General features: G+C 47.9%; 1 protein-coding gene across 5 annotated transcripts in view; it reads left to right on the top strand.

The window, feature by feature from the left end:
* Positions 1–18692, top strand: part of Patj (PATJ crumbs cell polarity complex component) — a 328062-nt gene extending 309370 nt beyond the window's left edge. For 3 of the 5 annotated variants that reach the window (XM_052718902.1, XM_052718903.1, XM_052718901.1), the window contains 3 exons: positions 6114–6220; positions 11403–11526; positions 17090–18692. In XM_052718902.1, the coding sequence (XP_052574862.1) occupies positions 6114–6220; positions 11403–11526; positions 17090–17236 (378 nt within the window). In that variant the 3' untranslated portion in view covers positions 17237–18692. Of the gene's footprint in view, positions 1–6113; positions 6221–9001; positions 10577–11402; positions 11527–17089 lie in introns of those variants that run through there. The other 2 variants (XM_052718905.1, XM_052718904.1) reach the window with 2 other exon arrangements.
* The last annotated feature ends 1507 nt before the right edge of the window (positions 18693–20199 follow it).

Genomic DNA, 20199 nt, shown 5'->3' with positions numbered 1-20199 from the left:
GCGCAGATGTAAAGGCATGCCTGCTGTGACTGAGCAGGATGACATCAGCCATGTTTCCCAACTGTCCTTTTCCTCTGGGGAAAGAGGGGAAGGGTGCCAGTCCACATGAGGCAGAAGGCCAGACCACAGATCCTGGGGGGGATTGTTCCCGAACCCAGGAGTCACAGCCTGTGCTCCAAGCCATCCTCAACAAGCCAATTAAAAGAGTCTTATCAATAGTGGGAAGCAGGAACGGGAGATTTGTTCAATGTGGCCACACTGGGAAGGATGACAGAGAGGTCCAGTGACCACACACACAGTCGTCTTTGGGTCCTGAAGTAAGTAGAGGACCAAGGACATGCACATCTAAGCAGCCCTGGCCAGTGCGACTCCCCCACCACTGACCTTCATGGTCTAGACTTTTGTCTCATCCTCTAAGGTATTAGAACTGTGTGGCGTCTCTTTCCTGAAGGCAAGTTCTCCCTCTAGCTGCCACCTTTTCCTTCTCCCAGCATAAGATTCCTGGGGAAATGCCCATTTTGTTGGAGTCCATCCTTTCAGTGGTGGGATAGATGGAGAGACACGGGTGTCTCTTTAGACTGTCTTCATTTCTGCCTAGCCAGTTCCAGGGTCTCACCTATCCAGGCCAGGGAACCAGAGGCTAGAACACCCGAAGGTGCAGAGACCATGATACCCCTGGTCTCATTAAGGGTCTCTAAGCTCCGTGTCATCCCCTCCCCGCGGTGACCATCACTGTATCCTGCCGCCCCTCACAGGACACTTACTGCATGCCTCCCTGAGGGCAGGACCACTTCTTACCCGTGTTTTCCCGGTCGCTGTTCTCAGAACCCAGTGAAGCTGAAAACAAGTCCAAGATTCACTTGATAAAGAAAAATAAAGTACATTTCCTGTCAGCCTTTTGGCCTTCCCCTGCCTCCCCAAAGGACCCCATGCTTACCTCATACCACAGTCCCCAGTCCCTGGTGTTCAGAGGCAAGACTGAGCAGGACACCTAGGTCGCACTTCAGTGCTGAACTTGTACACCACTGACCTAACCCTTGGAGAGTAGCTCCTCCCCATTCCCAGGCCAAGCCCCAGGGAAGGTTTGGCCACTGCCTATCGAGTTACTTGTCAATCAGTTCTCAAGGCAAATGTGCTGCCTACAAATGTCGTCTTCCTGCAGGAGGCAGATTTGCTGTCCTGGTCTCCCCACAAGAGACCGTGCAGTCCTTCATATTTACCAGTTGGCCTGAGGGTTCTACTCCGCCAAGATTGGCAGGAGGGTTCGGGGTGACTCCCTAGGATTTACTGGTGGCTAAGAAGCCTTTTAATTTTAGAGCTAGTTGTGGGGAGGAAACTGTAGGATTTTTACATTTTCCTGCTAGATGGTAAAACTTTAGGATGAGTGTAACTGAAGTGTAACTGGGGGCTCACCTGTGTCTGGGAAGTAAGGTCTACAGCTCTTTTTTCCCTCACGACAGGTGACTGCTTGCTCCCAAAACTCTGATTAAAGAGTACTAGATTCTCCCCAGACATAGTGGTGGCTTCTGCCTGTAGTTCCAGCACTCAAGAGGCTGAGGCAGGACTTGTGAATTTGACGTTAGCCTGGGCTACAAAGTGAGCTGCATAGTCTCAAAAAAGAAAAGGGGTGGGGGCTGAATGTGGTGGTGCATGCCTGTAATATCAGCACGTGGGAGGCAGAGGCAGGTTGGTCTCTGGGTTCAAGGCCATCCAAGTCCATATAGTGAATTCTAGGCTAGCCAGGGCTACATAGTAAGACCCCATTTCAAAAAAGAAAATAAGAAAGCAAGGGAGAAATAGTTCTTATGGCTTCCTGGCCTGGCTCCACCTGATAGGGACATGACAGCCCCATCCGATAGCCTGCGGTGACCAGTCTGAGCCTCTTTTTAGATGCGGGTTCTCCTGAGATTCCTGTTTTCACTATGCCTTTCTGTTCCACCATTGTTCAGTTCTAACAGTTAGGAGCCCAGATAGACTAGGCTCAGCTTCTTTTCCCGCAAAGCCTGAGCCTAGTGGCTCACAACTACCCTATACTCTAGCACTCAGGAGACTGAGGCAGGAGGATCATGAGTTTCAGGCATGCCTAGACTACATAGGAGACCCTGTATCAACTCCTCTCCCCACCAAAAACAGAGACCAAAGGGACAAGAGCATGGCGAGGACAGGAAGGAGCGTGAGGAGGATGGGAAGGAGTGTGGGGAGGACGGGAAGGAGTGTGGGGAGGACGGGAAGGAGCATGGGGAGGACAGTAAGGAGCATGGGGAGGACGAGAAGGAGCGTGAGGAGGACGGGAAGGAGCGTGAGGAGGACGGGAAGGAGCATGGGGAGGACGGGAAGGAGCATGGGGAGGACGGGAAGGAGCGTGAGGAGGACGGGAAGGAGCGTGAGGAGGACGGGAAGGAGCGTGGGGAGGACGGAAAGGAGCGTGGGGAGGACGGAAAGGAGCGTGGGGAGGACGGGAAGGAGCGTGGGGAGGACGGGAAGGAGCGTGGGGAGGACGGGAAGGAGCGTGGGGAGGACGGGAAGGAGCGTGGGGAGGACGGGAAGGAGCGTGGGGAGGACGGGAAGGAGCGTGGGGAGGACGGGAAGGAGTGTGGGGAGGACGGGAAGGAGTGTGGGGAGGACGGAAAGGAGCTTTATTAAACAGGCAGGGTGACCACACCAGGAACAGCAGTGATCTAAGAACCTAGGCTCTCAGCTGCCCACAGCAGTCCTGGGCACACAGAGGAGACACAAAGGATTCCAGGGTGTCTTGGGCTGGCTGGCCTTCGCTGGTTGATCCTTACCTTGGGCCGCATTGGTGCCGACAGTCAGTCTGTTACAGTTCCTGAAGTCCAGAGGAAGTCACAAAGACTCAGGAGAACTCACAAGAAAGGAAAAGAAACAAGATGGAGTCCTAAACATACCGGAGGGCTGGTGAGGGCCAGCAGGTAAAGGCACCTGCTTCCAAGCCTGACGACCTGAGTTCAGACCTGGGAAGCCACATGGGGAAAGGAGAGAACTGACCCCCACGGGTTGTCCTCGGCCCTCCACACACATATGATGGCACAGACAGGTTCCTCTTGCCCCTCACACCCACACAAAATAAACAAACATAAGGAGAAAAACTGGGCGCTGGAGAGAAGGCTCAGTAGTTAGTAGTAGCCCTGACTACTCTTCAAAAGGACCAGGGTTCAATTCCCAGCACCCACATGGCAGCTCACAACTGTCTGTGACTCCAGTTCCAGGGGATCCAACGCCCTCACACAGACAGACATGCAGGCAAAATTCCAATGCTCATAAAATTAAAAATGTCATTTGAGAAAAAGCAAAATCAAAATGTTGTTAGCTGGATTAGTCCCTGGGTCTACGTTAAGCCCTCTGTCATTACTCCATTTCTGTGGAGTACATTTCCTCTCTCCTTAAGGGACCAGAAACCTGTCTCCACATAACCTCCTCCGTCTCCCTGCCCCTTGAGAAGGCTTCAGACCTGCTCATCCTCTCCCAGGTTCTTCCTCAGGGGGAGTTTATGCTGGAGCACCAACCTGCTGCCGTGGAGTCTGAGATGAGATGGGAAGCAACCCATAGCCACACAAACACACACCGTCACCATCCCGAGAAACGGGTTGAAAACACAGAAGAAACAGGAAGAATTAACCTAAACAGGGCAACTAGAGAAGGTCACGTGAGGATCGGGACTGATAGTTAAACTGATTTGTGTAGAGATCCCCAGAGAGAAAACTCTAGAAGATTTAGGGGAATGGGAAGAGAGAAATGGGATTAGAAGGGGGGGGTGTCCTACATGTGTTTAGAATTGTATCCCAAGAACAGAGGGAAAGAGCTGAAAGGTTGTATATCTGGGAAGATGCCTGGGGAGAGTAAAAGACTGAAAGATGACAAAGGACAAGGGAACAGATGGAAGAAGCGTTCGGAATTCTGGTGGGTTACTACTCATTCGGGAGCAGGAAGTACCAACGTAGACAGACTGAGCACCTGTGTGGATAGCACCCCAGCGTGTGTCTCAGATAGACAAGGCACCAGCCACAGCAAGTTTTCAGTAGTGTACCTTATTCGTTCATGATGGGGGAGCTGGAGGTGTCACTGCTAAGAAGCAAGAAATGAAAGGGAAAGCTACCTGAACGGGGGTGGGTTTGGAGGTCAAGAGTTTGGAGAGGAAGTAGGATGGGGCTGCATGGTGTTTTCACATGCTCCGAGAGTGGAGCTCGGCACGTGCTCTACCCACTGGTCTACATCCCCCGGTCCAAATTTGGAGTTGTTGTTTCATTTTGAGATGCTGAGAGACGTCAGATGAAAATCTCAAGTTGAGGACCGGACAGAGCCCAGCAGCTCGGGTGTAAGCACACCGTTGGAATTTAAAGCCGGGGAATGTATGTGCTGTGGTTTGAGCCCGAAGCCGCCTGGGCCATGCCTGAGTCAGGCGGTCAGCCAAAAGATAGCAGAGAGCAGACCCCAGCAACAGCAGGCAGGTCAGGAGGGTGTGGGTCAGGGAGGCTCAGGCTGGCTGCTGGGGTGTAAGCTAGAATGGATGTTTGTGAAGACAGCGGGCCTTCAGAGCAGGCGTGTCCTCCCAGGCTCTGCAAGAAGAGAGGCTTGCACGGTCTGGCAGGGACTGACCTTTCCTCCTCAGGCCTTTGTCCTGAACGTCTCCCCACTCAGTCATCGTTGTCCTATGACTGTGTTTCTAGAACACTCAGCACTTGCCTGTAACTGTTTTCCCCTGTCTGCGATGATTCCCAAATGCGTGCTGACCCCTCCTCTGGCCTTTTGCCTTTCCTCCGCTTTCCTGGCAGTGCAGCTGTTTCACAGTTGAGGCACGGGTGCCCTCTGTTGGTCTGTCCTGAAACTGCGTCAAATCAAGTTCCCTCCCGCACCTGCCTGAAAACTCTTCTCAGGATCTGTGCAGTATTACAGCCAGCCCTCCAGATCCCTGGGTTCTATTCTGGGGTGGGGGTGGGGGGCAGCAGGAGGAACAGTGAGGTTGGTATGGTACCGGGGCATGTTAGGAGAGCTGCCACAGGGCAGGACACCTTGAAGGTTATAGGACTTCAGCTTGTGGCCCCACAACCTCTGGTTCTCCACAGATGGCTCCGGGCAGAGTCTGGTGTAGTTATGCTCCACGTTAACGTGGTTCTGGCCGCTGCCGTGAAACAGCTCCGCCTGAACTACACACAAGATGACTTTGTGGGTCAGCCTGTAGCATCTAAGAGGACTGTGGGCTTGGAGACAGAAGTCAAGTATGGTACCAAAGTGTTTATGAAACTTCGAGAGCAGGTCATGGTCATCTGGGATGCAGAAGGGTACAGGGGCACAGGCCGTGGGGCAGAGGACATGTTAGCTATGGGTTCCTGATGAACACCGCCCTGGGGAGCTCAGTGGGTACCCATCATGTGGATTTGGACTTCAGTATGGTAGAGCTGGAGATAAAGAGTTGGAGATTATCATCACTAGGTGGTATTTAAACTCAGCATGAGACACTGTAGATGAAAAAGACCAGGAACTCAGGAACTGGTCCTGTCACCCTGCACAGGGCTCCTCAAGAAAGGAAGGCAAAGTCAGAAAGGTGGAAGAGTGTACTACCTGGAGCTGGGCCCAGCGGCCACAGCCTGTGATCCCAGCAGCTATTGGGAGGCTGAGGAAGAACCAGCCCCCAGATGGCCTATGCAGGAAGACCTGCCTATTCTGTTCCGTTGAAGTTTTAAAAAGAGGGACTGGGGCACAAGTGGGTGATAGCGTGCTCGCTAGGAGGCTCCGTTCAGTTCCCAGTTCCACAAAAGAATGAAGAAGGGGTGGGGAGGCAGCCGTCACAGGGAGTCAAGTGAAGGAAATGTTCATGAGAGGATCAGATCTTCCAGCCAAGCACCCCCATGCACTGGGGGGGCTGCAGCAGGAAGATTACGAATTCAGCTTCCTGTCTTAGGAAGTGGGGGAGAAGAAAGGGAGAAGCCTGGGGAAGGAGAGGAAAAAGAGAAAGTGGAGTAAGGGGAAAGAGAGAAAACAAGTAATCCATGCTGTCCAACGCTGTATGTAAGCTGAATGAGGATTGGAATGCAACCACGGTTTCTCTAGCACTCCTGCAACTTATAGTAAAATATCTTGTCATCCCCCTCCCCCAGGTTGTGGCAGATACCAATATAAGTGCCATAGCAACTCAGCTTGAAATCATGTCTACAGGCTCCCAGCTTGGCTCTCCGACTGCTGACGGCCATCCGGAAGACACGGAGTGAGTATTCTAATGCAGAGCGGGCCCAGCTCCTGAGCTCCAGGTTCTAAGGTGTATGCGATGTCGAAGTAGAGAAATGTGCATGCTGCGTTTTCCGGATCTAGACTAGGTCTGACCAGGTACCAGGGCTCCTCATTTCACACAAAGCTATGTTCCACCCTAGGATCCTTCAGAGACCACGGCAGGGCCGGTGCTCACACTGTTCTTTGGTTTTTTTGACACGAGCCTGTGCTCTCTATCCTAAGGAACTGCAGGCTGATAGCCCAGGTCCACCCTGCTCTAAGATGCAAGGAGTCACATTTCCTTAACTCACTAAGCTAAAACCTTGTTCCGAGGTGAGATCTTGCTGACGTGTGTCATTACAGCTAGAACTGCAGTGGTGTAAGAATAAGAATGGGAGGCCAGCAAGATGGCTTAGCAGGTAAAGGCACTTGCCACCAAGCCTGATGGCCCGACTTCCATCCCTACGTCCCACATAGTAGAAGGAGAAAACCAACTCACAAACTGTCCTCTGCTCGTGGAGACTCTGAGGACATGGTCCCCAGGAGAGTCGGGCATCTGGTCTTAGCAGGTTCCCTAGGGTTATTCTACCAGACAGGCGGAGGCCAGCTGCACTGTGAGCACCGCTGCCTGAAGCTGTCCCTCACTCCCAGCACCTGGTCGCAGTGTGTGCTCAGCACATGTTGTTGGTTGATAGTTCACTTAAGGGGCTCATGGTCACAGCCATCCACAAGGGGCTTTACTTAGGGGGTCTTAGTTTATCAGTCTAAATGATACTTTGGGATGTGTCTGATAAAGAATATTAACTTAGCTCTACCTTTTCCTCATAATACATGCCATCAGATGTGCTGAAATACTAAAATAGCATTTCTGTAGAACAGAGTCAGAGAGGAGAGACCAGGGCTGTCGCTCAGTTGGTAGAGTGCTCCCTAGCGTTTCCAGGGCCCTGGGTTCAGTTCTCAGTACCGAATGACACTGAACATGGTAACCCACACTGAGAACCCCAGTACCCAAGAGCTAGGGCAGAAGGGCCAGACGTCCAAACTCAGTCTTGATTTATATAGCAAGCTTAAGACAAGTCTTGAGTACATGACATCCTATCTGTAAAAAAGAAAAAGAAAAAAGAAAGAAAGAGAAAGAAAGAAAGAAAGAAAGAAAGAAAGAAAGAAAGAAAGAAAGAAAAGAAAGAAAGAAAAAAGAAAGAGAGAAAAAATCTCATACACGTAGTCCCAGCACTTGGGGCTGATGTTGGCGCTTTGCAAGGCAAAGGCCACCCTGAGCTGCATGATGAAAACAGTAAGATTAAAGCCCAGGTCTTCATGGAAGAATAGTGCTGCCCTTCTCTCTGGTCCTTTGCTCTAACTCCACAGCTTCTGGGAGGGAGCTGTCAGCACAAACAGATCCACAGCTAACATCGGAGTGTATTAAAAAAACGAGTCTCTGCCAGGCATAGTGGTCACGCCTTTAATCCCAGCGCCAGGGAGGGAGAGGAAGTACTCTATGAGTTCATAATAGAGAAGTACTCTATGAGCTACATAATCGAGAAACCCTGGTTTGAAAGAAAGAGGGCCTGAGAGATGGCTCAGTGGCTAAGAGCATTGGCAGAAGTCCTGAGTTCAATTCCCAACTGTATGGTGGCTCACAACCATCTATAGTGGGATCAGATGCCCTCTTCTGGCATGAAGTGTCCATGCAGATAGAGTACCATATACATAAAATAAATAAATCTTAATTATTTTTTTTAAAGTGAAAGAGAGAGAAGGAAATGTTAAGGCAGGGCTTGAGAAGGTAGCTCAGAGGTTAAGAGCACATACTGTTTTTCAAGAGGACCTGAGTTCAGTTCCCAGCAGCTGCATTAGGCCGTTTGCGGTCACCTACAACTCCAGCTCCAAATGAGCCAACACCCTCTTCTTGACTCTGCAGGTATCTGCATTCCCACAGACACACAAACACCACATATTCTTAATTATAAAAATAATTTTCAAAGAAGAAATATTAAGGTATTATGAGGTAAATTGACATGCTCCAGATGACACACGCTCCAGATTGCGAGTGGGCCCAGGTGTGCAGGTCCTAAGGACTAGGTGGCCCTGGGACTAGTTCTAATCTGATAACCTTGAGCACCTTAATTTCTCTCCCAATGTCCTTGGCAAGGGGGGTCATGTCTGCAAAAGCAGCCAGAATCAGGCTGGGTCCAGCTGCTAGGCCATCGCTGAGCATGCTCATGAGGCCACAGAGAAAGAAAGGCCTAGCCTTACTCCTGATGTCATCACCGTTCCATGTAGGGACAGTTTATTATTTCAACAGATGTTTATTGAGCACCTCTCTAAGGCCAGGCACTGTCCTGGAACTGAGTTCTGAGGATTCAAACACAGGAATGTTTGTAAAGATGTAGCCCTACCTAGCCTGAATGGAAAAGTAGACCTGTAAACTAATGACTATGGAAGGACTAGTAAGGGTAATTAAGTTTAGGGAGCTCAGGGCCCTTGAAGCCATTGCCATGGGGCCTGACTTGGGGTGTGTGTTGGTGGGGGTAATTGGAGAAGCTAACAGTGAGTTCTGAAAGAATCAGGCTAAGCAGGGTGGCATTCAAAACCATCTACAATTTGTACAGCACAGACTACAGCAGTGGACAACTGCTATTTAAAAAATAAAATTACATCAACAAGCAATGATTACTAGTGTCAGCCAGATGGAAACCAACCCAAAAATAAGTTAGGCAAACTTCCAGGGGATGTTTAATCAGAACCGCATAATCAAAGGTCAAATACCCCTTCACAGTTTTCTGATCCGTGAATGGCTGAGTTCGTAACAAGTGACTCTGCCTCTCAGACGTGCATGCTGCCACAAAACAAGGTATGTTGTCAGTACGGACTGTGTACATCCTGGAACCAGGCAGGCATGGTGATCCACACCTGTAATCCCAGCACTGGAGAAGCAGAAGCAGGAGGATCACTGTGAGTTTAAGGCCAGATAGGGCTATATGGCACAGCCCTGTCTCAAAAGGAAAAGAAAAAGACCCTCCCACCACAAACCAGAAGGAAGGGATGGAGACCCCAGAATTCCTTTGGGTTTTAACCCTTTGGATAGCATAATATGGGGAGAAGGGCTGAGACGTAACTCAGTTGGTACAGCACTTGCCTAGCATGCATGAAGCCTTTGGTTTGATCCCCAGTACCACATAAAACGAAGCCTGATGTTCCAAGCCTCTAATCCCAGCCGTTGGGAGATGGAAACATAAGGATCAGAAATTCAAGGTTACCCTTGGCTACAAAGCCAGTTCAGGGCCAGCACTGGCTACATGAGACCCTGTGTCAAAAGAAAACTAGTAAGCTGAGATTAGATGGCTTGCGCACACATGGGTGATTTAAATTTTTGTAATGTTGTCTGAGAGAGAAGACTTCCACACTGACGAAAATCTTAGTCACACATTTGGAACAGGTTGTCTTGACCCATCTTGCTTCACACTGGTGACCCACTTCTCTCCTGGATCTTAGTTCCTGTTTATACAGCTATGGTCATGAGTTTCCTGGGAGCACGTGGATAGCTAAGATAGAAAGAACAGGTAGCCAGGGAGAGGGAAAGATGTGCTAATTACAATAGTGTGGAATCGGGACCAGGGACAGAATGACTGGGCCCATCCTCCTGAAGGATGCAGGTGGACTGGGAAGAGGGTCTTCCCACCCTAGGAGGAGCGCTGGGGCACTTGGACAGGAAAGGGCATCAGTTCCCAAGTGCTAGCCTGTCACTAAAGTTAGGGGCTCATCTAGGGAGGGCAGGCTTCCATCATGCCGGCCTGACCTGTGTACTACTGGCTGTGCAATCCACTCGTCTCCTCCTCCTTTAAACAGAGTAGGTCAGATTTGAAACCACAGCATAGCTCTGGATTTTTGACTAAGATAAGGTTAAAAGCTTATCTGGGTGTGAGGTGGCTCATGCCTGTGATCCTCACACTCAGGAGGCTGAGGAAAGAATATTGATTGCTGTGAGTTCAAGGCTAGTCAGAGCTACGGAATGAGTTCCAGGTTAACCTGAGCTACAGCTCAAAGCATGATTCAAAATGGGGGGAGGGGGCTTGGCAAGATGGCTCGGTGGGTAAAGGCACTGACTGCCAAGACTGGCAACCCGAGTTCAGTCCCCAGAACCCCATGGTAGAAGACAGACATGAGCCCTAAAAGTTGTTCTCTGACTTTGACATGTACATGCACACAAGCACAATAAAGTATATATATGTTACATATAACACATTTAAAATTAGGCCAAGCAGCCAGGAGATGGTAGCTCATGCCTTTAATCCCAGAACTCGGGAGGCAGAAGCCAGTGGATCTCTGTGAGTTCAAGGCCAGCCTGGTCTACAGAGTGAGATCCAGGACAGCCAGAGCTGTTAGATATAGAAACTCTGTCTTGAAAAAAACCAAAAAAAAAAAAAAAAAGAAAGAAAGAAAGAAAGAAAGAAAAAAACTGTACCAAGCCTTGTCATACATGCCTAGAATGCCAAGAATTCCAGTTGCTCAGGACACTGAGGCAGGAGCATCATGATCTCAAGGCCAGCCTGAGCTACATGGTGACCCTTCATAACTTAGCAAAACCTGTCTCAAAAATAAACTAGAATAAAAAGAAAACAGGCTAGGGGTGTAGCTCAGTGCTGCAGCTCCTAGGAGCCTAGCAGGCACAAGGCCATTGGTACGATCTCCGGTACCACACACACACCACACAGACAAGAGGCCAGCCTAGGCTACACAAGATCCCATCGGAATGACATAAAGTGAATGAATTAAGAGGCAAGCATAAAGATGGGTATAATAGCTGATGCCCAAAATCTCGGAACTTAGGAGGCTAAAGGCAAGAGGTTAAGATGTTCAAGGCCAACTCAGGTCACATAAGAAAGGAGGAGGTCGAAGCCATGCATGGGGAAAGGTGTGTTGCCGTTGTAGTGACTATTTTAATTAGAAAGCAGTGGACTCTTTGCAAGAGAGAGCCCTAAACCACAAGAACATTGGTGATGAGCTGATGTGGCACGAAAAATGTACATTTCCAGATCGCTCGCTCAGAGTCTGATTTGATAAAATGGCATTCATAGCTTCTCAGTATGGAAGTCTCTCTCAAATCTGTGTGCTTCCATTAAAATGAACTCCCTATCAGTGTCTGCCCTCAAATTAAACAGCATGCATTGTGCTTTCAGAACACCTGCACCTAAGATTATTACTTTGGAGAAAGGCTCTGCAGGATTGGGGCTTAGTATTGTAGGGGGTTATGGAAGTCCACACGGAGACCTGCCAATTTATGTCAAGACTATATTTGCAAAGGTATTTTTTTCCTTTTTACTGTTCTTTTAAAATCAAAGCTAGTGAGATTCTTAAGTGCTTTGTACTGGCTTGCTGTGGGTTGCGCTAATGGGAGGGTGGTATTTCATTTAGGTCTCATAGGAAACCGCCTACCAGGGAAGACAGTGTCACAGCAGTGGGATCCTAAGAAGCAGTTTTCTTTGTACTGTGGTGAGGAAGCTGGCACTCACAGATCTGAGGAGCATCTTCAGCAGCGCCCGCTCTGGAGGCTGACTTCGGATGCATTATTCTAGGCTGAAAGGGATTCAGCTTTGTGCTTTAAGAAAGAAAATCAGGGTCTTGGTGTGGTGGTGCACACCTTTGATCCCAACACTTACACTCAGGAGGCAGAGACAATTGGATCTCTGTGAGTTCAAGGCCAACCTGGTCTACAGAGTGAGTTCCAGAAGAGAGTGGGGGATGGGGATATCATGGGGCTATAGAGCTGGCTTAGTGGGTAAGGCGCCTGCTTTGCAAGCATGAAGACCTGAGTTGAGATGGCCAGCACTCACAGAGAGCAGCACTGTGGGGCAGAGACAGGCGGTCCCAGGCTCTCAAGCCAGCCAGTCCAGCTGAAGGGTGAGCTCCAGGTGTGAGAGACATTATCTCAAAAAGTAAAAGTGGGAATAAATAAGGATAAGGATAGAGGAAGATACCCAACATTAGCCTCTAGCCTCCACAAAAAATCATGCAGAGGCCGGCACACACAACTTCATGTATACACACACACACACACACACACACACAACTTCATGTGTACGTACTCACACAATGCCAGGCAGCAGAGAGCTGGGGTAGAAGCTCTGCAATCTTCAGATCACTGAGAAATTGTTGGCTTAAGTTTCTCCGCTGGGTACTTGATAAGCTGGTCTAATACCGAATCATAGGGATTCAGGAAGTAAACACTATTTCCAAACCAGGTATGGGCACACACCTGTAATCCCAGCACTCAGAAGGCTGACACAGGTCATCACTGTACGTTCAAGGTCAACCTGGGCTACATTTTAGAACCTGTCTTAAATAAAGAAAATAAAAGAGCAAATAACAACCTCACACTACTCTCAGCATGCCCCCGGTAATCAGTGTCCTCTACTCCTGCTGCTTCTGTATGGCTTCTAGAATAATCACTTTTAATTTCGGTGTGAGTTGTAGATTAGCATTTAATGTATCTTAAACTTTGAAGACCTGTGAAAAGTCCTTAGGATCAACATCCCACCTTTCTCTTTCACTTCTTTGTGAAGTTATGTTTTGGCTCGCTCATGCTGTAACAGCTCATTCAGGCTGCCCTGGAGCTGTCTTGCCTCAACCCTTGATCCCCCCGATCCTACCTGCGGAGTGTGCGATTTCAGGCATGTGCCACCACACCTGGCTTCTTACTGTTCATTTTTAAAACTACAATCGTTTATTCATTAATTGATCCAGTGGCTTTCTATTGAATCACATTCCTAAAGAAATAAAGGCTCTTGATGAAAATATATTGTATGAAGTTCTCACCGAATTAAAAAATATTTTTAAATATTTATTTGTTTGTTTGTTTGTTTTTTTCAAGACAGTGTTTCTCTGTGTAACAGCTCTGGCTGTCCTGGAACTCACTCTGTAGACCAGGCTGGCCTCAAACTCACAGAGATTCGCCTGCCTCTGTTGGGATTAAAGGTGCAAGTCACCATACCCAGCTATTTTTTTAAAAAGAAAGAAAAGGTTTTTATTGTTGTTGTTTTTTGTTTTTGTTTTTGTTTTGTTTGTTTGTTTGTTTGTTTGAGACAAGGTTTCTCTGTGTAGATTTGACTGTCCTGGAACTTACTCTGCAGACCAAGCTGACCTGGAACTCACAGAGATCCACCTGCCTCTGTCTTCCAAGTGCTGGGATTAAAGGCATGCACCACCACGGCATGACAGAAAAGGTTTCCAAAGAAGGAAAGATAGATCCTATATCTTCCTAGAAAGTTTTGCTAATATTAACACAAGCTTGCTGTTACTTGCACACATCTTGCCTGCTACCTGGACTCTTGAATCAATGGGTGTTTGCTTTGGGTAACTCTAGACAGCCCCAGATTTACCCGTGTGTCCCTCTTGGTGGAGTGTGGTTATCGCACCTAGGCAGAAGTGGGACTCGGCCGATGAATGGCAGCGAATCATCAGAGGCGGTTTCACAGGGCTGGTGCCCAGCCTGAGAGTCCGTGAGGCAGATACACACTCTGGCCTCCAAAGACACGTGTGACAGCACAAGTAGTTGTGACCATTATTTGCAGGGGGCACTGTTGCAGTTGGTTGGCTTTTGGCAGCTTCCAGTCTGGAGTGTAAGGCTGCAGGGGCCCCACCATTCTGCGTCTGCCTCCATGATACATCCAGCATGGCTGTGTAGCAGGAATCTTAGAAGGTCTTATTAATAAAATCAAACCTGAGGCCAGTTATTGGGGTGAATGCTGGAAGATCAGAGAAGCAGAACAAGCCACAGCTACCTCACCTCGCCAATTCCTCAGCTGATCCTGTTTCCTCAGACTGGAAGCCTCTGTCCTCATATCCGAATGGATCTCAGCTGAACTGCTGCTAGAAGCCTAAAAGCTTAACCAACCAAATGCTTCTAGTTTCTGGTCCTCACCCCTTATATATCTTTCTGCTTTCTGCCATCACTCCCTGGGATTAAAGGCTCACTTTCTGGGATTAAAGGCGTGAGTCACCATGCCTGGCTGTTTCCAATGTGGCCTTGAACTCACAGAGATCCATTCTGCCTCTGGAATGCTAGGATTAAAGGCGTGTGCTACCACTGCCTATCCTCTATGTTTAATATTGTGGCTGTTCTCTTCTCTGACCCCAGATACATTTATTAGCATGCACAATATTTTGGGGAACACAATACCACCACATGGCTGACTCACTTCATGATGCCCATGCCTTGTTAGCTGTGGTCCAGAAAGCTGGAAGGCCTTTGCCTTGGGCTAGAGAACAGCCAGGTGGCTAGCTGCACCTGTCTGTACTTCCCAGAGGCCAGTGTGGGTGGGGATGTCATCAAAACACATAGCTGAAAGTGACATTGGTATGTATCCCGGTGCGTTTGAAAGCGACCATCTCCAGATATGTTGACACGTGCTTGTGATGGCAGCGTTTGGAAGACTGAGGCCTGGGAGAGAGCACCTTGAAGTTTGAGGCTAGTTTTGGCTGCAGAGTAAGACACTGTCTAAAAATAAATAAATAAATCCAAAAAAGAAAATCAAAGAAGGAAAATAATGAAAGAGACGATCATGACATCGGAGTGGGATGTAGTGAGTGGGAGTGGTGAGCAAACTGAAGTGCTGTGGGAAGCCCTTGGCGGACATCCCCTGGACAGGTGTCCTCTAGAAGCTCCCAACGGAGTAATAGCTCTACTGGTGACTAGTGACTATCCTTGTAAGTTGTTTTCCTTTGGTTTTGTTGGGGGAGTTGTTTCACTTTTGAGATAGGAGCTCATGTAGCTCAGGCTGGCCTTGAACTCTCGATGTAGCCAAGGATGACCTTGAACCACCCCCATCTACTCCATCCCATCCCCCTACCCCAAGGCCCTGCACCCAATACCTAGATTGCAGGCATAAGTCACCACACCTAGCTTGGTTTTGGGAGTTGTTTGTTTGTGGTGTATTTTATTTTTTAAGGGATGTGTTCTTTTGTTTTGCTTTGCTTTGCTTTGCTTTGCTTTTTGAGATAAGGTTTCTCTGTAGCCCTGACTGTCCTAGAACTAGCTCTGTAGATCCTCCTGCCTCTCTGCCTCCTAAGTGCTGGGATTCAGGGCATGCACCTACCTGGAATGTGATTTTTTTTTTTTTTTTTTTTTTTTTTTGGTTTTTTGAGACAGGGTTTCCCTGTGTAGCTTTGCTCCTTTCCTGAAACTCACTTGGTAGCCCAGGCTGGCCTTGAACTCATGGAGGTCCGCCTGTCTCTGCCTCCCAAATGCTGGGATTAAAGGCGTGCACCACCACCACCACCACCACCACCACCACCACCACCACCACCACCACCGACGTGATTTTTTTTTTTAAGTGAAACCTACCTAAAAATTAAAATTTCTGAATTTAAAAAAAGAAAAACAATGTCTAAGCCCTGGTTCCTAGCCCACTTGGTGTAGTCAGTCTTAGTAGAAGGCTGCTCCTGGGGCTGTCAAGATGGTTCAGTTGCTGCAGGAACTTGTCTGCAAGCTTGGTGGCTTGTCTTTGATCCCCCAAACCAACATGGTGGAAAGAAAGGGCTGACTCCCAAAAGTTGTCCTCTGACCTCCACACATGCGTGACAGATGTGTGCGCGCACACACACACACACACACTAAATGTAAAAATATTCTGAAAGCATATTCCAGTGCAAATAACAACAACCACCGTTACTTCTGGCCCTGTAGCATTGGACATCACTGAGCCTTCCTTTTTTCCTTTTGCTCGATAAATTTGGCCAGGATATCCGAGTTACAAAATAAATTAGAGAATCAATAAACCTAAAGCTGACATGGATTCTCCCCCCCCCCCCCCCCCCCCCCCCCCCGTAAAGCTTTTCTAAAATGATCCTGGCATTGTTTCTCCCACACACAGAGCATGGAACGCTAATGTACCCCAAGCTGCCTTCAGATAGGACACTTGCCTCAGAATCTCCCCCTTCTCGGGCTTCTGGAGCCGTGAAATGTGGGGTGTGGTTCATACATCAAAACTTTTTGATAATTCTCTTCCTTGACTAAAAGGTTATTTAATGTAGCCCGTAGTGACATGTCTACCTCACAGGTGCTGTGAGCACGTGGAAATTGAGAGTCCCTCTGACTAGCAGGCTCTTAGATGCTGCCAGTCAGTGCGTGATCAGTTGAAAACCTCAAATTCATGAGCTGGAAAGATGGCTCAAGAGTTAGGAGTGTGTGCTGATCTTACACAATTGGGCTCCCAGCACCCAGGCACTCATAACTGCCTGGAGCTGCAGCTGCAGGGGAGTCTGATGACTCTGGCCTCCCTCAGGCACCTGCACTCATGTGCACATACCTACACACACAGGCACGTAGTTTTTTAAAATAAATCTTAGAAAGAAACTTTCAAGTCAAAGCCACCTGAGGTCTTGGTCCTCTCAGCAGCCAACAAGAAATAGGCCTCCTCAAGAGGTAGAGACAGGTGATCTCTATGACTCTGGGGCCAGCCTGGGCTACATAGTGAGTTCTAGGCCAGCAGAGTTACATGGTGGGACCCTGTAGAAAAAGAAAGAAGGAAGGAAAGAAGGGAGGAAGGGAAGAAGAGAGGGAGAAAGAGAGGGAGGGAGAAAGGGATGATGATGATACATGCTAATTTAGGAAATTTAGGGGTGCTGTTTGGAAGCCCTGGGCAGTGTGAGACATGAGTTTGAGCATCATGAGAGCAGACTGAGCATGCCGTATCTGAAGTCTTCAGGACAGCGCTATTTTGGATTTGGGATGTTTTATTCAGATTATAGAATATTAACATATATGGAAGGGAATTCACTAGAGCTTCATATATACTTTATATTATATATAACTGAAGGTAATTTCATGCAATATTTCTAGTAAGTTTGACATGTTTCTTGTTCATAGGGAGCAGCAGCAGAGGATGGCCGATTAAAACGAGGTGACCAGATCTTAGCTGTCAATGGCGAGACCCTGGAAGGTGTTACGCACGAGCAAGCTGTCGCCATTCTACAGCAGCAGAGAGGGACTGTGGCCTTGACTGTGCTGCCGTGAGCACAGGTCCTGATCATGATATATGAGACTATGACAGCATTCTGTGGCTTTCAGTTGGGATGAAAAGTTGCCTCAGCTAAAACTCAGTATCCTCATTGGCTCTGATTCTGTTTGTAGAAACTGGAGCTGCCAGTTCTGCTTCCTAACCCACATCCCTCATTCCCACAGAGGCTTAACTGCACGCGCCTGTGGTTTCCTCTAATGAGTGGAAACAGAGGTTTAGCTTGTCATCTTAACTCGTGATTTGCTTATGCTAATTTGTCTCTTCCAATAAGGCAGAAAACATTAGCAGTGTAATTAACTTCCTCACAATGAACTCTTCATACTCTGCCACTGGGAATCTCTGCAGTCTCTCTCTGTGACTGACTCACAGGCCAGGAGGTGCAAGCCCTGGACCACACTGTAGAGATAAGCAAGTTTAGGCATCCTCAGCCTATTCAGAGTGAGTGACAAGGGTAGTTTGCCTTTCCCTTACCTCCATGCCAGCGTGCCCAGAAGCTCAGCCTGTAGCAGCTGTGTGCAACACTTGAACATAAAGTAACGGAGCAGATGACCTGGGAATCCAGTGCTCAGCTTAAGTTTCCCAGGTTCCTCCTCCTGCTGGCTGAAGTTCTACATCTAAGAAAGTAATCGTAGCAGAGTGTAAGACGACTTGTAGAGTGAAATGGGCTGGAAGGGGGAGATGCTCGTCACTGAGTTCTGTAGAATCTTCTGTTGGAAACAAAGGAGAGTGCCATGAAAGGTGAGCACAAGGTCAGCAATGGCCGTAGTCCGGCATTATTAGCTATAACTCAGTGCTGCATCACCAGGACTTAATGGGCCCTAATGTAAAATGTTATTTAATTAGTGAGGATTTTAACTGAGGTTCCCTTTGAGTAGATGTAACCCCAGAGTGCATTAACTCTTGGTGGAATATTTGTGTGGCTAGTCCAAAGGAGTGCCTCAGTTTTACGTTGACAGAGCATTTCCGTGACTGCTATTAAGGTTTTTGAGATTCCATGGGGTTTTTAGAATTTCTAATGTAGCCAAGACACGTGGTTCTGTTAGGGTCCCGTCTCCCAGTTCAGGAGAAGCCTCCAGCCTCAGTGTTCTGTGGGAATGATGCCTGCAAGAGCACCTCAAGCAGCAGAGGCCGAATGAAGCCCAGGTGAAAATGCACCTTAAAAGATAAAGATAGGGGCTGGAGAGATGGCTCAGAGGTTAAGAGCACTGGCTGCTCTTCCAGAGGTCCTGAGTTCAATTCCCAGCAACCACATGGTGGCTCTCAACCATCTGTAATGAGGTCTGGTGCCCTCTTCTGGTATTCAGGTATATGCAAGCAAGCAGAACACTGTGTATAGATAATAAATAAATAAATCTTTAAAAAAAAAAGATAAAGATAGCTGATTTATGCTCTCCAAGTGTGATTCTGCTTCATTTTGATGGAATGACCTTAAATACACATTTTGAAATAATACATTGTTGTTGTGTCTTTCTTTACACACCATCCTTTTAGGGCATGCTACTAAAAGTCTATCAGTGAAATAATTGTGATCCTTTATGCGTCAAGTTCTTCAGGGGCCCTTTCTCTTTCCACAGGACTAGTGAGGAGTTGCTGTGCTAAAAAAGGTTTGTTGCCCTCAGAACTTACTGTACACCAAGAAGACAGTAATTTGCAAAAGTAGTTTTCTTAAAATAACATATTATTTTTTGGCCATTTAAGTCTACTATTAATGTCACTGACTAGAGATAGCCAAAGAAGTAAAGTGAACTAGAAAAAAATTAAAACTACAGAATGTTTTTATGTATAGATAATTCTAAAGGTTGTAAATCAAGGCAGCTGGCTAAAAGGCAGGCAGAGACATGGTTTATTTTGTTCTTTAGTTCATCTTTTCAGTGTCCTGTTACGATCTGCAGTCTGGGTTAAGGATGTAGCTCAGTATGTAGAACGCCCTCTTCTGACGTCAGTGGGTACTGCAAACACTTGGTGCACAGGTCCACATGCAGGCGAAACACCTCTGCGTATAAAATGAACTATATTTAAAAATAAAAATTGTAGTCTTTTTTAAGAAGATTTATTGTGTGTTTGCCTGCGTGAGTTTTATGTAGCACACAGATGTAAGAGCCCAAGTGGGCCCGGCACAGAACCTTAGATCTCCTACCCCTGGAATTACGGTTGTGAGCCACTATGTAAGCGCGCTGCAGGAGCAGTCAGTGCCCTTGACTTAAGCCTTAGCCGTCTCTCCAGCCTCCAAAATTTCAATCTTGTATTTTTTTTAAGATATAGTTTATTATTTCTAGTTATGGGGGGGACACAGTGTTCACATGAGTGCAGGTTTCCTTGGAGGCATCAGACTCTTTAGGAGCTGGAGTGACACACAGTTGTGAGCCAACTGAGTGGGAGCTGGGAACTGAACTCGGGTCCTCCAGAACAGCAGCACGTGCTCTTAACCACTGAGCCATGTCTCCAGCCCCTTTGTTCCTTTGGTTTTCTGTTTTTGTTTGTTTTGAGATGGGGGTCTCACTATGTAACCCTAGCTGGTCTAGAATTCCCTATAAAGACTAGGGTAACCTCAAACGCATCGAAATCCACCTGCCTCTGCCTCTTGAGTGCTGGGACTAAAGGCATGCCTAAATTCTGTAAAATGAAAATAAATCTTTTTAAAAAGAGACATCTGGCTTTGCTTACAGGAATGCCCCCTCCCCACCTTCCTGCATCCGTGGAATGCACAGCTTTACCCTATCAGTGTCATCCTGCCCTGTACACCTCAGCCCCTGGACCCTTCCTGCACCCGTGGAATGCACAGCTTTACTTCATCAGTGTCATCCTGCCCTGTAGACCTCTGAAATCTCCTGTCCAAAATCCTAGCAAGCCTTCCAAGACAACAGCTTCAAAACCCACCAACATAGGAGACAGCACCATTTTAAAGAGAGTGAAGTGGGACGTTAGGAGAAACCCACACACAAGTCTTAGACTTCCAGAG

This window comes from Peromyscus californicus, unplaced genomic scaffold (genome assembly GCF_007827085.1).
Source record: "Peromyscus californicus insignis strain IS unplaced genomic scaffold, ASM782708v3 Scaffold_5__1_contigs__length_169319896, whole genome shotgun sequence".
Taxonomy (NCBI): domain Eukaryota; kingdom Metazoa; phylum Chordata; class Mammalia; order Rodentia; family Cricetidae; genus Peromyscus; species Peromyscus californicus.
The sequence above is the reverse complement of the archived record's forward strand: the minus strand, read 5'-3'. Positions and strand labels throughout refer to the sequence as shown.